The 16,725-nt window shown below is 44.5% G+C and overlaps 2 protein-coding genes across 2 annotated transcripts in view; both read right to left on the reverse strand.

Moving 5' to 3' along the window:
• Positions 1-3,003, reverse strand: part of LOC119437071 (growth hormone-inducible transmembrane protein) — a 35,030-nt gene extending 32,027 nt beyond the window's left edge. Inside the window, exon 1 of the mRNA XM_037704142.2 lies at positions 2,844-3,003. The gene's annotated coding sequence lies outside the window, so the exon portion shown is untranslated. The remainder of the gene's footprint in view (positions 1-2,843) is intronic.
• Positions 3,004-14,614: 11,611 nt separating this feature from the next.
• On the reverse strand, positions 14,615-15,994 carry LOC125942649 (uncharacterized). Its single transcript, XM_049660862.1, has one exon. The coding sequence runs from the start codon at positions 15,674-15,676 to the stop codon at positions 14,615-14,617; it is 1,062 nt and encodes a 353-aa protein (XP_049516819.1). The 5' UTR covers positions 15,677-15,994.
• Positions 15,995-16,725: the final 731 nt, after the last annotated feature.

A 16,725-nucleotide genomic window follows, 5' to 3' on the forward strand; every position in this document is an offset into this window, starting at 1 on the left:
CAAACAACATTACATTGGTTCTGTCCCGCCACGTGGCATCTGCATATTTTTAAATCTTGGTGCATGATAGTTTGGACACCCTGCATATTGCAGTCAGTTATCCAGCTCAGCCGCTCTCGAAAATCGCGGTAAGCGTTCGCAAATACTCATTTTACGCTTGCATGTTCATATAAAAAACAGTCTCGATAATAAGCCAGGCAACTGCAACGAATACCACTGCAAAATGTGAAGTATTGCGGCTATGTCTCTATATACCAGACGATTCCACAACTACAACACGAGCAATCGACAGTATTTGAATTTTTCCATATGCATAACGAAGCTGCAAAGAATAAAAACCAGAAGCAAAAACATTTGTCCCTGTGTAGTCGTGCATTACTTCGTAGCAGTAAACTTCACCCGCCAAATACATCGGACGGAGTGGTTGTCCTAACAGCGTGACGGCCGGAAAGCTGACGCACTTTCAAGTGCGGCCGACTACAGCGCCACCGCCATCTTTCTTCCCCTCGAGGCCCTCTCCAGCAGAGGCGGTCGCGCCACTAGAAGACATTCTAGTTCACTATAGCCCAGTGGCACCACAGAATCGTGCGCATGTGACTAGAGTAGCCTCCCTTCATGAGCATTACATCACTGGAGTGGTCGCATGTCATCTGCTAGGTGCTTTTCTTTCCTTCAGTGTCTGTGGCATCTCACAGGCCACACTATGCAACTGCAAGATTAGATGGTGCATTCCTCAACCTTGGTCAGGGCTAAATACCATGGAGTATAATTTTTGCTGTCATTTCTACTGCGATATATAATAATAATAATAATAATAATAATAATAATAATAATAATAATAGGAAAACAATAATAATAATAAAAAAAAGGAAACGGTGCACGAAGGAAGCTACAGACCAGTTTTTTCATTTAGTTAATGCTTAAGAAATAGCTTCGGCACAATTAGAAATTTAATAGGTGCTAGCTAGAATTAACCACTGCTTTGCATTGTGATACTTGGTGAAACATTATTTGGCTGGAACCATTTCTGCCATTCTACACTGGAGTAAGTTGTAGACAACAGGCACAAAGTTTGTGCCTGATTTCAAAATTTCCAACTCTTCGCAAACAAATGCTCATCACTAGACTGCAGTGGTAGAACAAATTGGCACTTGACCACGCATGCTTTCATGGGCCCTCTGATATACATTTTCCAGACGGCCGTGACAACATGACGTAGCAGACGAGCGCAATGATGGGATGTTATGTGCGCGAAGTAATTTTATTTTTACACTGAACCCACTGAGCACGCTCAAAGCTTTTCTGCGCCGCTTTAGACTGTGCTTACTAGTACTGAATACCACGGGCTGCTGTGTTCACGCTCAAAAAAAAGAAAAGAAAAAAAAAAATACTCCCGATGACCACATTCCTGTTGACACACAGACATTTCACAACATTTCAGAGTCTGCTATGCGCGGTCAATCACACGAGACTATTTACAGAAGCAAAACTCCACTGTGCCTGTATAAGAACCAAGAATACATTTTGATACAGGACATTCGGTAACTACCACCCGTTACATAATTCTAGGGGTGTGCCAATATTCGAAACTTTCGAATAACAAATCGAATAGTCTCCTATTCAATTTGATTTTCGAATCGAAGTCTCTATTTGTAAATGCGAATATTTTTTGAAAACTTTTCGATTATTTCAAAACATAAACTGTGCCGAAATAAACCAAACATTGTAGCAAAAGTAGGGTAAATTTCAACCCCCACGGGTGCAGTGTAGACATAGACATTGAAAACCGGCACAGCAGAGCAGGCTACGTCACTTAGACAGCGATACTTTACAAGCTGTACGGCGATCATTTGCACTCTCTGAAGTGCCCTGTGCATGCGAAGAGACTAGTTATTTGCTCCTAATGCTCCATTTGTGGGTTCAAAAAACAATGCTTCATAACGTACTATGTAATGACAGAAACTTCCTAACTTTAAGAATACTGGGATTTAAACACTGTTTTATATTAATTGTGATAAGGGCTATTCATAATTCAAAAACGATTCGGTATTAGATTGGATTCGCTTCTGGCACTATTCGATTTGTATTCTATTCGGTCTCAAAAATCGCTATTCGCATACCTGTACATAATACCCAAAAAGTGATAACAAACGCTGCGTGCAGCTCCGAGACCCAGGCGTTCGCAAGTTCCACAGAGGCGATTATAATTACTGTCCTCCTAGCCGCCTACATAACGCAGCAAGCTTAAACAGGTGAGAACGTGCGACGTGCTTCACGGAAGCAAACTACATATCATAGCACCCGGTTAATCGTGCCTTTTCCTCCCCATCTAATTAAATGCACTTCAATGTCTACAGCTACCTGGAAACAAGAAAGAGAACCAGACAAGCTTCAAATGCGTCACCACGGGCTAATTGGCGGAACGAAAATAACAAAAATGGTCAATGTGGTCAATGAAAGGGCAAAATGAAGTTTCACAGGTTGAATAAACTTGCAAAGCTTATATATTGCCCCTTGCGCGGCTTACAAACGCCGAGAAACAGAGCACTAGAAACTATACTTTTAAGATGATGCAATTATCGATGTAAATCAACGACGCAATAATGGCAATCGTACGCCATTTTCGCCACGAAAGGCAAGTGATGTGGAAAATTACATAGGAATATGCTAAATTTATTGGTACACGCAAAACTAGGTTACGAAAGTGGGAAAAACAAATGCTTAGAGAAAAGTCGGTAGCGTGGTATCTAAAGGGAGAGGCCGCAGCCAATGTGCAGAAGGAGCCGGACAACACCGTTCGTGCTCACATGAAAACAGAAATATTGCAAGAATTGTGTCCTTACAATGCTGGAGTCGACTCCGATGGGTGCAGAAATGAGCAATAACTTCGCGAAAACAGAAAACTCTAGCAAATGTGAACCGAAAGTTCGCGAACAACTACTGGGCACCTCTGCAAGCTCGTTACTATTGATGGCCGTGGCGATGCGACGTACGCTGGAGGACGCAGGGGTACAGTGCCTAGAATATACTGGCTAGTGTGCCGACCACCCGCTCTTTTCAATGGAGGAGCGTGGCACCGTCTGCAATGAATGCCCACGGTGGCCGACAGGGGTCGCAGCTATACAGGTGGGTGCCGACTGCGCGTGTCGTCTGCTTGGCTAGAGTAGTTTCGCAGTGGTTGAGTCGATTTCTGTGTTTGCGTTATCAGTGTCATTACGGTGTTGCGTGTTTGTTCTTACGTGATAAAAGCTTCGAGTGAGTTTGGTTGTTCTGCTCCCGTGTATGTGAGTAGGAGAACTATGTGACGGCGGTGAAAGAATGTTGAAACCACAGCGACAGTGAAGCTTTGCGTGGTTGTGCTGGAGTAGTTACTGCTCGAGCAAAGGGCTTGTATTCGTGTTTACTGCACCATGTGACGGCACACGGCTCGCAGAAGGGGAACGAAGGATAAAAAGAAATTACAAAACGCTGACGCCAACTGCTGTGGCGTGTGAAAAGTATTTAAAAAGCCGTTTCATCGAACGCACGTTCACTATCATCGTGAACGGCGTTTTCAACGATCTTCGCCGCAATAAATCGCGTGTGAAATCGATGCGATACGTACGATATTCCATAAGTATCCTACACACCTTGTATCTCAAAGCAGAAAATGAAAAGAAACAAAATATATAAATATGCGAAAGAATTTTCGTAAAAGTGGCACAGGCGCTCCCAGTCGGTGGCCTGCTTAATTGTTGGGCTCAGCCGTTAAATGCGCCGAATCGGAGAACTTAGATCGAAGGATCTGGTGTCCACCGGAAAGCTTCTGTATCAGAAGAGTGCGCCCAACGCTGTAGTTTCAAAGCCGCGAGCGCTGGTAGATTGCAAAATGATGGTGCACAACGGCCGCAAACCACTAGCGAAAGTCTCCATCTGTACTGCAATACGCCCTCGTGGGGTCTTCAAGATAAATAAATGAAATGAAATCTCGATCTCTATTCCAGTCGCGTGGATGAATGTGCTACCTGGGCCAGTGGAATCATAAGCTTATGCCTATTGAGAAGGTGAAATGAATAACTTAAAATAATTTACTTGCCACCTTTATTTAAGGAAATGGTAGTGTTCTGAGCGCTGTGATGATGACAGAAGACAAAACAGGTCGCACAACTTGTGATGAGGTACGTATAATCCTTGATCAAGAAAGTACTTATCAGTTCCAGCTTCTTTATGATCGACGCAGTTCAGTGGCGCACCGACGGGGGGTGATTCGGGGGTTGTAACCCCCCCCCCCCCCCTGAGGCCGACTTAGCCCCCCCTTTTGTTTAACCCCTTTTCTTTCCTTACGCATTTGAGTGCTGCAACTAAGATGTAAGACGCGCAATCGTCTGCACACTCGCAAAAAGCGCATTTTTTGACAATTTCCCGTGAAGAAATCGAAATTAGTGCTGTTTAGATGGTATTGGCAAACTGTCAACCCCCCCCCCCTGGCAGAGATCCTGGGTGCGCTACTGACGCAGTTTAATTAAAGCCTGCTTCAAAGGAGCAGTACTATAGAGACATGGTTCTCGCTGAAGAATGTTTGTTAGATCTTAAGAAAACACGTACAATGTACGGGGAACATTGTACGTGTTTTCTGCATGTACCAAATGGTTTTCAACTACTAATCAAGCAACCATCCTTCTCGGCTCACCATCGCAAGCTTTCGCTCGCACCTATAGACATAATACGGCGTGCGGCCGCAATATTATATCGCACTTGGATTTTATATACGGAACATCACGGCGACGGTGGAAATTCGCCTGGAGTGTCCAAACAATTCCTTTTGCAAAAAAGCGAAAGTGCAGGAAAGTATAGCGAAAACGAACAATCAATAGGAGTATAATTCCATATAGGAAAATTCTGGCAAGTGAAGCACAAGTTAATATTTTGCCCTGAAAGAGCAGCTCTTGTTGCACGACGTAAGTCGCATCACGGCATGCGATACAATATGGTGAGTTTGTAAAACGTATGATGATGAACATGCGAAGCACATATACGAGCATCATCGAAGAGAAGTCATATATAGGGTGTTTCTTATAGACAATCCAGATTTTACATAAAGAGGCTATATAAGAGCAGCGAACATGGCATTGTCTTGCAGATGGGTTCCGAGGCGAGGCGGAAATACATTTCCGCTAATAACGTGAGGTTCAGAAGACAAATTAACAAAAATTAATAATGACCTTTTTGATACAGTTATTGAACTGGAGAATATAAAGGCACTCACATTTTAACGCAAATTATTTTTTTACCTTGAAAGTCGCACTTAATTCGAGATATTTATCATCTAACTTCAAAGGTCAATTCAGGTCAACCCGCTGGAGCGCAGAAAAGGCGACCGCGCGCTGTCGTATCAGACCAACGTTTTTAGATTAACGTTGTATCAGACCGAAACACCGTGACGACAATTAAGCGCGAGAAAGTAGCAAACCGAACGTCTCGGCTGTAGTCGCGGCAGCTATACTGCCGCTTTGCCTGACAAGCATGTGCGGCTTGTGTCGGGTTAGGATTTGCCGCGGTATGCTGTCATTCGAACTTCGCCGCACACTTCTTAAATATCTCGAATTAGGTGCGATTCTCCAGGTCGTAAAAAGATGCGTGTGGATGAAAATGTAACTGCCTCCTAATTTGCCATTTAGACCACGGTCCCCATAGGCACGAATAAAAAATGTAATCATTAAATTTTTGCTAATTAGGCTTTCGAGGCTCATGTCCGCCTCGCTTATGAACTCGTCTGCGAAAACATCAGGTCCGCTTCGTTGATTACTTTTAAAAATTAAAATGTGTATTGTCTAAAAAAAAAAAAAACATCCTGTATATATAGTCAGTTTCACAGGTCCATATAAATTAAGCATTCTTATTCTCTATTAGTAAGAAGTCGCCGAATATGTATACTTTAAAAATATTACGTGACAATGAGCTGGACTGCCTTAGAAAACGAATGTAGTGCTTTCTTTTCCTGAATTGAACCACCGGAGGTTCGACACTCGAAACAGAGCTAGCTAAGACGTAAGCTCAAACGCATGCAGCAAGCAGTAAATAAGCCTTCTTATAGTCAAAAGAAACCCTAAATTAGAAATTACCTTCCCACATGAGAAATTTACTGTTCCTACGGCTTTATAAATACAAAAAGCGCAGCAGCCCCTATGTGAAAACACGGCGGTCTATGAAGAGCGGATGGCACCGCGGCACACACCCGCACTGCAGCGCTCCTAGCGGCAGCCGCCGACATTCATTGCAAACGGTGCCACCCGAAAGGCCGTGGTCGGCACACTAACCAGTATATTCTAGGCACTATAGCAGGCATGGAGTAGAGTGTACTAGAAAGTACACTCTAGCATGGAGGTAAAAAAAGTTTTTTTTTCTTCCTCCATGATAGCAGGGGCGAGAGCGTGCAGCATAGATCAACGTTACCATAAGATCTAATAACGCTGGCATAGATGAATAACGTGTGGCATCCCCATTGAAACAAGGTGGTGGCCCATGCGCCACGGCCGCTCTTTTGACTTTCGTGCTTATGACTCTCGGCAGCATTTGCATTTTCTCTACCTTTACGTCACCAGCTCTTCAGCCGAAGCATAATAGCGGGGTGGGCGAGTTGGTTTGCAAACAAACAGGGACAAAAGAAGCAAAAACGCCACGTTATCGTTTATTCTTCTTTTGTCCTTATGGGACTCCTGCTTTGCCCTGGGGGCGCTGCGAAAATGGTATGAAAATGGTCAGTAACTCTAGAAAATGGTGCTAAAGAGCGCCCTCTGTCCTGAACTGGGTAGTACCATGGCCGCTCGATGAAAACGCACTTGGATAAAAACGCACATGTGCGTTTTCATCGAGCTGCTGTGGTAGTACCAAACTCGGTCGTCTGCTTCGGAAAGCACGTTTACAATATGGACCCGCTACGCCTTTCGGTTGTGTTGTACCAAGGCCTGCAGCGAATATCGGGCGCCGAAGACTTTTTCAGGGATGGCACGCTGCATAACGGCAAGAAATTATGCAACACCGAATACGTGTACGCCGTTCATGAAATAAAAGGCGAAGTTTTGGCGCGGTGTCAATCGCAAGTGAAGCGCGTCGCGTATGAAGTTGAACCAGCCCCCGGAAAGTAAAGCTAGTTTCGGTTTCAAAGAACATGCGCGCTCCTAGCGGTTGCCAGACATCCTAAGTTATTTTTCTTATTTCTCTTTTTGTCAGTTTTAAATCGGGCGAAGCGCGGGAAGTGGTCGCCATCGTGCGTCCGTCGAGCTTGCCTCCATCGTGCGTCCGTCGATTTGCGCTCGTCTGTGTCTCATGTGCTCTTTTGTGTCTGTGTATTTGCGCTTCAAACTATTTCAGTTGCCTCCACCTCACCCTTGCCACTCGCCTCAGCGATATCACAAGTCCAACGTGCACAATTCAGATCGCGCTTGGTCGTCTGCTTCGGTTGTCGTCCCAAGTGTGAAGATGAGAAAGATAGGACAGAGAAGCTTGATCAGGCTTGCAACAAACGGAAGACGCAGAAAACCAGGTCAACCAAGCGTTGGACGAAGATGGCTAAATCGGGGCATCACATGTGTTGCGCGGCTCTGTGGTGTTCGAACACCGGGATTTCCAGTTCTACGAAGTTTTTCAGGTTTCCTAATGACGACGGGTAAGCACAAGTATTTCACTGTATTTTCCAAGTAGGTATTCATTTTGCATGAGTAAACCAGTTATGTGCAAGCCTGAGCGGGCTGACATAAGAGCAGTGTCGCTCGACTCATTCGTCATGACGGCAGCCCATCTGTTCCCAGTGAAATACTTGTAACGAAGGGCTTGAGTGCGTGTTTTGGGCTATACATTTTGTTCACTCTTCGTCGACACCCAGTGAACCATTAATGTACCATAGATGTCCATAGAACATCATGTTTGAGACATTGCACACGTCCTATAGATATCTATATTTCTCCAAACAACATCACAAATACGTACCATGGATAATCTAAGTCCCATCCAGATCACGTTGCTGTAACGTTGAAAGGATGTCGCAGCTGGACATAAGTAACCTCTAATAGATGTTCTTTTTGGGGATGCAGGAGGTCCATAGAACATCTAGTGGATCTTTCCTGCTGACGCTATAATGAGCTGTATACCTGCGAGTGCCACAGCAGATGTACTATCGAATACAAATGAAATGCGAACAGCAGAGTGTGTGGCCAAAACGTAACTAAAAGCACAGTGTGTGGCGTCGGCCAGCGATGATTGTACACATGCATGTGGTTTCGATGCGGAGTGCGGGGCTGCTTTTCCTAGTGCGTATTACGTCACCTGTATTTCGTTTGAAGCTTGTATTCTCACCCCGCCATTGCAGTGCCATTCCTATCTGTGATTACTTGTAAGGTGGCTAGCACTGTTGTTGCGCATCCGATGCAATACATTTTTCGTGCTATTCAAATTACGATTAGACACTGGCAGCTTTGATGGTGGTAACAAAAGCAAAGCAATGCACGTTAGCAAGCTGAGTGCATGCCAGCTATATCACACTACAGATGTAGCGATGGCGCTAGTCACCATAACACTGTACTGCCAGGTGGGTATGGCACTGCCGAGGAGAGATGAGAAAACAACTTTCGGACAAAATACGGGTGACGTTTATCGCAATAGGGTGAGCAGCGCTGCACTCTTCGAGAACTACATCCCCACGCACGTGCACAACGACTGGCCGACGACATGCACAGTATACCTTTAGTTATGCTTCGGCCACACACTCCGCTGTTCGCATTTAATTTGTCCTCGATGGTACATCTGCTGAGGCACACTAATGGCACAGTTACCCCCATTGTCGGCATGTAGCTGGTGACTTTGCTTGAAATGTGTTGTTAACGTGTAAACGTGTGAATGTGAAAATATAAATTGCAACACTTATTAAGGTGAAATCCTTAGATGGCTCAATGGTCGAAAAATCCGATGTCCAGCGTTGCAGCATTAAAATTCAATGGCACCAAAATTGGGGATTGAACCTTTGACCTTTGGTGTTAATAAGGTGGAAGCGAATTAAGGCATAGTTCATTAAGATAGAGTTAATTGAGGCACTCTAACCCACGGCCTTTGTTGAGAGTCGAAACCACTTGGAGATATGGGCGAACCGGCCACATCTCCAAATTATCTCAAAGTTGGATTCCAATTGACATGGTGAAGGTAGAGTCGAACCCACTACTTTGGGTGTTCATTAGAGCGAAGTTACTTAAGGCAAATAAATTACGGCTGAGTTAATTAAGGCACTCGAACTCTCGACCTTTAGTGGAAGTCGAACCCACGACTTTTGGTGTTAAGACAAAGATAATTAAGATACAATTAAGGCACTCAAACCCTCGACCTTTGGTGGGAGTAGAGCCCGCAACCATTGGTGTTAATTATGACGAAGTTAATTAAGGCACAGGTAATTAAGGCACCCGAGCCCACAACTTTGGTAGGAGAAAACAATAGAAGCAACAACGCATGCGAATGAGAATGACAAATAATTTAATTAATGCTTCGTGAGTGCGCAGGCTTCTGCCTTCATCCTCTTCAGTGTTCGCTAAAGTGACTGTCAACTTTTATATATAGTTCTAGCGCTCATCAAAATGCGAAAACTGTGCTAACAAAACCGTAAATCCGCATTTTGATCATTATGCATCATTACAAATCCTGCAATGGATAAATGAAAAATAGTGAGTTCAGTAAGCACTAAGTAAAGCACACCAGTGAAGCTCACAATGTCATACCAATGTTGCTTTTTTATTTATACAACTGATAAAGCTTTATTACAAACATGATCGGCCCCCAGCCACGCACATATATGAAATTATTCATTAGATGTTCTCGCTGTATACAAACATGTTAAACGCGGATCAAAAAAAAAAACACGTAATCAAAAACAGATTCTTGTAAATTAAACTTCATTAAAACAAGTAACGAGTAGGCACAAAATGACTAGTAGGCACAGTGCCACAATTATAATTAAAAAGAATAAAACTGATTAGTAAGAGGTAGCATCACATACTAATTAATGGCCAAAAGTGCATGGCCTGCTTGCCAGCACCTGCTTCTGGGGCCACCGGATTCGAGATAGAAAGCCAGTACTTTATAGCTGCATTGAAAAATATATGGTAAAATAAATTCCACGCAAGCAGAATCCAGAGATGGAATGTTCATCTTGATAGGCAACTTGGTCAGGCAGCTTCTCAGATCACAAAAGTGCCAATAACATAATGCTGCCAGAGACTTAGAGATAGGCATTGCAAATGAGAAATATCCCCGACACTTGAAGAGGAACGCCGGAAACCAAGTGATACAAACGTGCGAAAATTAACCATCAAAACATTGCCTCCAGAACATTCCCGTAAGCGCTCCGCAAGGCGAAGAAACGTACCACAAATAGCAGTCAGAAGCACAGCTCTAAATTTCAGCACGCAACTATACAGTTCTGCCTAGTATATACGTACTTGGGCCATGGTCAACCACACAAAAGTCGAAAAGACACAAATAAAGCACACGCTGCTCCCGCTCGGAACATTGCTGCGCACTTGCATCGAGGCGCGTGTTGCTGAATTGATATAAGTGGCGATGCGAAGTCAAAGCTATTGCGAGTTCAAGCTCCTTTTTTTCTTTATAAACTGTCGTAATACATCAGCAAGTTAAGAGTTACGTATTTTCAACAGTGTACTAATAGATATAACTGAAAAATAAAGCATCTTTGTATGAGAAAGAAAATGACGTAACTGATACCGAAAGCATAGCGAAAAAATGGCGAATGTCCGGCAGCAACGTTACTAGACCTCCAGCAGTGCGTGCAAAGGTAGTGCTAAATTGAAAAATAATTGATTAAATGCTTTTGCTCTCCTAGCTTCCCATTGTTATGCATTAGAGACAATTTGCTTGTATTTCTGCGGCATAGTGCGTGCATCTACTCATAACGCACAATGTACGATCAATGCACGAGAGCTTTGAATGTGCAAGAGATGCCCAAATCATAAGGACATTCGACGTCCTCTGGATGACCCCTGACTGCCACGTACTAGTCGAACATACTATAGATGTAAACTGGACGTCGTTAAATGTCTTGGATATTTGCTCTTTTGTGGTACATCCAATGGATATTTGTGGTTCACTGGGCATGCATAGCCAAGGTTAAAAAAAGAAAAGAAAGAAAGACGCAGCCGTCGTGGTTAATAATTTTCGCATTGGTTTGGATCTTCTGGAATGTATTTTCACTCATTATGTACAAATTTCCGTTGTGAATGAAAATTGCTTCTGTAGATTGCCACTTTCGCACTGCGTGGAGGTCAGTCTTTTTCCAGTACCGAATGTGTGAATAAAAACAAAAACGTTTAACTTTTACTTGTGTTGAGTTTTGGCTGGCCGAGACATCGGCTAGTTATAGTTAATTGATCCACTTCCCAACACATGAACAAAATTAAAATTGATGGTGCCAGGAAGTTATTTTTTTTATGCTGCCCCCCACTATATCTGTGGACTAGTTGAAGCGTAGCCCTATACGTAACCGCAAGTTAGGACTTTCAAAGCGACTACTTTCACGAAATGACGAAATGTCATATATTAACCATGAATATTGGTAATTAATAACGGTTCGCTATATAAATATTCTTCATTATAATTGCTTGGAACTGGTGCGTACGAGCAATGTCTCAGTGGTATAAAAAATGAATAGCAGCTTGCGAGGTAAACCTGGTAGGAAGAAAGCGCTTCCTAATACACGACACACTTCAGCGGGTTCTGCTAAATGTCGCTGCACGGCCAGCGGACCTGCAAGCACACCGTGCCTGCATGAGAGCACGAACACAGTCCGCTTGTATGCGAAGTGGGAAAGGAGGGATTCAGCGGCAACCCTCCTCCACCTGGCTGCGCGCCCTCTCCCTCTACCTTCTGACCTCATCAGTGACGTCAGGGAGGCATTGTTTTGTTTGCGAATTATTTCCAGTAGGATATCTGGCAGCCGCCAGTGGTGGATGCAGCGCTGCCGCCGCGTATCGGCTAAAGTATCGGCTAAAATCCCTATATAGTAAATGTATCGCCATCTACTCTTTCCTCCGCCGTCTCCTCTCCTAAAGCGCTTGTTTTTTTTCTTCACTTTTTGCTTACGAAAGCAAGTCGACGGTGGCGACCCTAGAAAGTCCCCGTTGAAGCTTTCAGGCCGGGCCACGGCCGGACTCGACTCTCTTCTGCGCTGGGTGGAGTCGAGTCCGGCCGCGGCCGGTCACGCGCCGCGGCCGCCGCCGGCGACTGCGACTGCGCAGAGTTACTTTCAACATTGCTCTGAGGCGGGAAAGAACAAAATAGAAAGAAGTGAAAGCGCGCGCTATCATCGTTCAATCCAAGATACAGGAGAGAGAGAGAAGTGAGAGAAGCGGCGTTGATCAAAGGATGGCGGTACTTTTCCTATATAGGGATTTTAGTATCGGCTAGTATCGGTACAGTGGCTAGAATGGGGAAGTGTGTCGAACGCGCCGGCTCGCACGTGGCTATTTGGGAGGAAACCGCCAGGTGGCGCTGACACACGCTTACACACGCTTACGCTGACACACGCTTACACACACGGGGCCACAATAAGTATGAGGTGGTGCGTGGAATCTGGAAAGGAGTAATGGTGCCAGCGCTAACATTCGCAAATGCCATTATATGCTTAACATCGGATATATTGGCGGGTTTGGAAGTTAACCAAAGATCAGTAGGCCGGTTGGCTACGTATCTCAGTAGGCCGTTGCCAAGCCCACGGTAATACCACAAATGAGGCAGTGCAGGGTGACATGGGTTGGGCCTCTTTTGAAGTCAGAGAAGCACAGAGCAAAATTAGGTTTGAAGAAAGGCTCAGGAACATGGATGGAAATAAATGGGCGGCTAAAGTGCACAAGTATCTCTACATGAAAAGCGTGGACACAGAATGGAGGAAGAGGTCAAGGAAGTTGACAGCTAAGTACAGGATAATCGAAACTGTAAATAGACAACCAGGAGTCATCAGAAAGAAAGTGAGAGAAATAGAGACCGTGAATTGGATGCAAAGAATGGAAACAAAAAGGACAATGGAGATTTACAAGAATGAGAAGAAAGAAATTAGAAGGGAAAATCTGTACGATAACACAAATGGCAGTGCCTTGCTATTTGAGGCTCGAGCCGGTTGCCTAAGGACGAAAACATATCGGAACAAATATTCTGAACTGGATGAGATATCTGTAGGCTGCAGTAAAGATCCAGAAACCACTCAGCACATCCTGATGGAATGCGACGGGATCCACCCAGCGAGAACCGTAGGTAACGTGCAACTCCCAGAAGCGCTTGGGTTTAAAGTGGAAGGAAACATGAACAGATCAGCCGTAGAGATCAGCAAGAGACAATTAGAGTACTGGTGAAAAAAAAGCAGGGAAAAGATGGATACGACCTGATCTCTTAAAATCGTAGGCAGCGGTACAAGGTAAATTTTTGAAAAAGAAAAATAATAAAGAGAGGTATACAAAAATGCTAGATAAAGAGCATGTATAGTGTACCTGATTAAATCAAGCAGGCTAGGTGACTATTTGTCGCCGCCCCGTTTCAAAGGAGATGACAATAAATCATCATCATCACTTCGGCCGCGACGGCATCTAGCAGCCGCAGTGCAAGGGCGCTGCGTGGAATGCGGTGATCCGCACGCGCAGCGTAATATGCAATAATAACAACAACAACAACAACAAAAAAGAAAGCTTCGTAATATACTCGCTCGTGCATGGCGGTAAATGGCGATAGAGTAGCTATGCTAGCCCTTTCGTAATTGAAAAGCGCCAAGGTAACAATCCGATTGAGCGCGCGTCGATGGTAGAAGTTTGAAGCTTGCTTTAACCGATTTACTCCCGCTGACACCTTATTGAACGCAAAGCAAGAAAATTCCCAGTGGTAACTCGGAAGTAAACATTTTATTTTCGACACACTGCTTGTGCAAACAACTTCTTCTTCTTTCTGGGGTTTTACGTGCCAAAACCAGTTCTGATTATGAGACACGCCGTAGTGGAGGGCTCCGGGTTAATTTTGACCATCTGGGGTTCTTTAACGTGCACTACAACGCAATCACACGGGCGTTATTGCATTTCGCCTCCATCGAAATGCGGCCGCCGCGGCCTTGCGCAAACAACACATTTTTGAAGAGTAGCTGAGAACCCATTTAAAACAAACCATTCTCAGTCATCGCTGATGCTTGGCTACACGACGCACCTGAACTGGTGCTTTTTTTAATGAGAACAAAAACCACTTTGTTTAAATAGTTCACAAGCAGTTCAAACAGAACGTTGTCAGCCTCTGCTAAGTGACGCGCGTGAGCTCCAGGTGCTTCTTCTTTTCACGGGAAGATTCTCTCTCTCTTTGTTGAGTGCCTTCGTGTAGAAGTGCAAACGCGTGACCAAGAAGAATTTTTTAACCTGGTTGGTGAGGCTGGGGGCATGCTGTGCACATCCTAGTATGACGTCTTTTTTTTTTTTTTTTGCAGGCAGGAGACAAGCTCTTCCAAGCTGTCACTACGCAGCTCGTTATAACTGAACCGCATCGTAAAAGTGGTTTCAAGGGCGTCTACATATGAGAACAGCTTCTCCGAACGGTATATGAGGCCTCCATTGTCTCAGAACTTGGTGATCGCCAGCTGTTCGTTGGCTTCGTCGGCGGAAACAAGGAGATCGTCAAAGCATTCCTTGCATGCAGTCTTCAGGATTGTTTTGCGTCCAACATACCCTGCCATGTAGAAGACTAGCCGCGAGTCGCTCATCTTTTCAGGGTACTCATGGTCGGGGAGCATTGTGGACTTCTTTATCATGTCAGAAGCTTCTTCAATCTTGCCACTATCCAGCAGTGCGTCCAGTTCTTGGCTTGCATCCTCACTACTCAGGAGAAATGTTAGATCGCCCCCTTCACAGTTGCCACTGCTGGGAGCTTTGACCAAGTCGTAAAAACTAAGGCAGTTCACGGTGAGCAAGAATTGGGCAGGAGTGGGATGGTCGTTGCAACCAGAAAATTGTCTAATGATACCAAACAATTTCTCGAGGCAGTCTTGGCTCAGCCGACACGTCAGCAGGTACTTAAAGCGTAGCTTCTCATCAAGCGTGGCCTGAAGGGTGACCCTTAGCCCCTCGGCAGTGCTTGCTGAAAGAAATCCTGCTGGTGAAGTTGCCGCATGAGCCTCCCTTTGGTTTAGGTAGTCTAATACATCCTTGATGTTCCTTTCATGTGCAGAGTCAGGTTTCAATCCTTCAGATGGAATCCGTGATGTCAATGGCTTCCACATCAGCAGAACAAAGGCTTGAGTTGGTGAGGGGTCACTCCAGTGCTCCTTTATTTGCTCCTTGTAGAAGAACAGGCCACGAAGCACTTGCGGACTGAAAAGGTAGAATGCCAGGTTTACCTTAATCTTTTCGAAGTTGTTAGGGCTCACGTGTGCAAAAGTGATCTTAGGCATCACTTTAAGGGTAAGTGGACACTGATCCTCTTTGTGTACTGCTCTGATGTGCCCAATATAAACAGAACCTTCAGGTGTTTTGTACCTTGCTTTAAGATGGCCATTTCGAACGCATTTTATCAGGTGCGGAAAATCCGAAATGAAGAGGAGGCGTCTTCCAGTGTCAACAGGATGTGGTGCAGATGGCTTTATAGACGTCGAGGAGCCAGAAATTCCAAAAATGCGCCACATTGAACGGTTCCATGAAGCTCCGTCCGCCGTGATGTAATCCACCTTCAGCCCAGCTTTTTCTGCAAGCAACACGGCTTCTATTAAGATCTTGGACAAAAGCGGAGCTTTCACATTTCCCCTGAAAGCGAAAACTCCGAGTATCTGGTGTCAGGAACCAGTGAGAGGCTGAAACATGATCACGAGACCATGATCGCAGGGAAGATGTTTGTCGCTTTCCAGTGTGAGTTTTCCCAAGTCCACCAGGCCTTCCACTTTCCCTCCTGCGCCAAAGTTCACGAACTCTGACAGCTTCATTTCATCCATAATCAGGCCGTCTTGGCATTCGAATTGCTCCATGGATTTTGTTTTTCATGCAATCCCTGTGATAATAAATAGGGATGTCCGAAAAGCCATAAAAAACGATGCCGTCACGGTGAACTGGCCTTGCCTCCAATCTTTCATTTTTGAATTTTCTTTCTTACCAAGCCTCCGATCGCAACGAGTGGCCTTATTTCTTTTGTGGAAGCGTACCTAAGTATTGCAGCTTGGCCTCTTACCACTACACATGGAACGCGAGCAAAATATGGTAAAAAAAGGAAAAACGAATCTTGCATCTAGGTATTTACCTAACATCTGCGCATTGACGTCATGTGAAATATGCATGGTGTTGTCTGTGTTGTGCAAAGTTCCTTCCTTTTTTTTTCAATTCAGTGGCGGTTTTGTGGTAAATGCGAAAGCAATGCTTTGAGGTCCCAGATCTATGATTCAAACCGCGTTCAGCACTTTGCAAACTGTTGTTCAGGAGCACACGTCTTACCTCTTCGATAAGTCAAGCGCAACTGACGGTGGCCAGGAGCAGAACACCGTTAGTTGCACTAATAGTATATATATATATATATATATATATATATATATATATATATATATATATATATAGTGTGTGTGTTTGGTTTCACCAAATGTGTAAAAATTGCCTGTGGCCAGATAAAACAATTCTAAACCTTAATCTAAATTTCTCGGTGAGGTGGCCATTACCTCTACGAGAAATCAAAATACGTATTTGAATGCTA

This window comes from Dermacentor silvarum, chromosome 1, assembly GCF_013339745.2.
Source record: "Dermacentor silvarum isolate Dsil-2018 chromosome 1, BIME_Dsil_1.4, whole genome shotgun sequence".
Lineage (NCBI taxonomy): Eukaryota > Metazoa > Arthropoda > Arachnida > Ixodida > Ixodidae > Dermacentor > Dermacentor silvarum.

Excerpts from the sequence above, each read along its gene's own strand:
- LOC125942649 (XM_049660862.1), bottom strand. The coding sequence starts at position 15,676 with ATGTGGCGCATTTTTGGAATTTCTGGCTCCTCGACGTCTATAAAGCCA.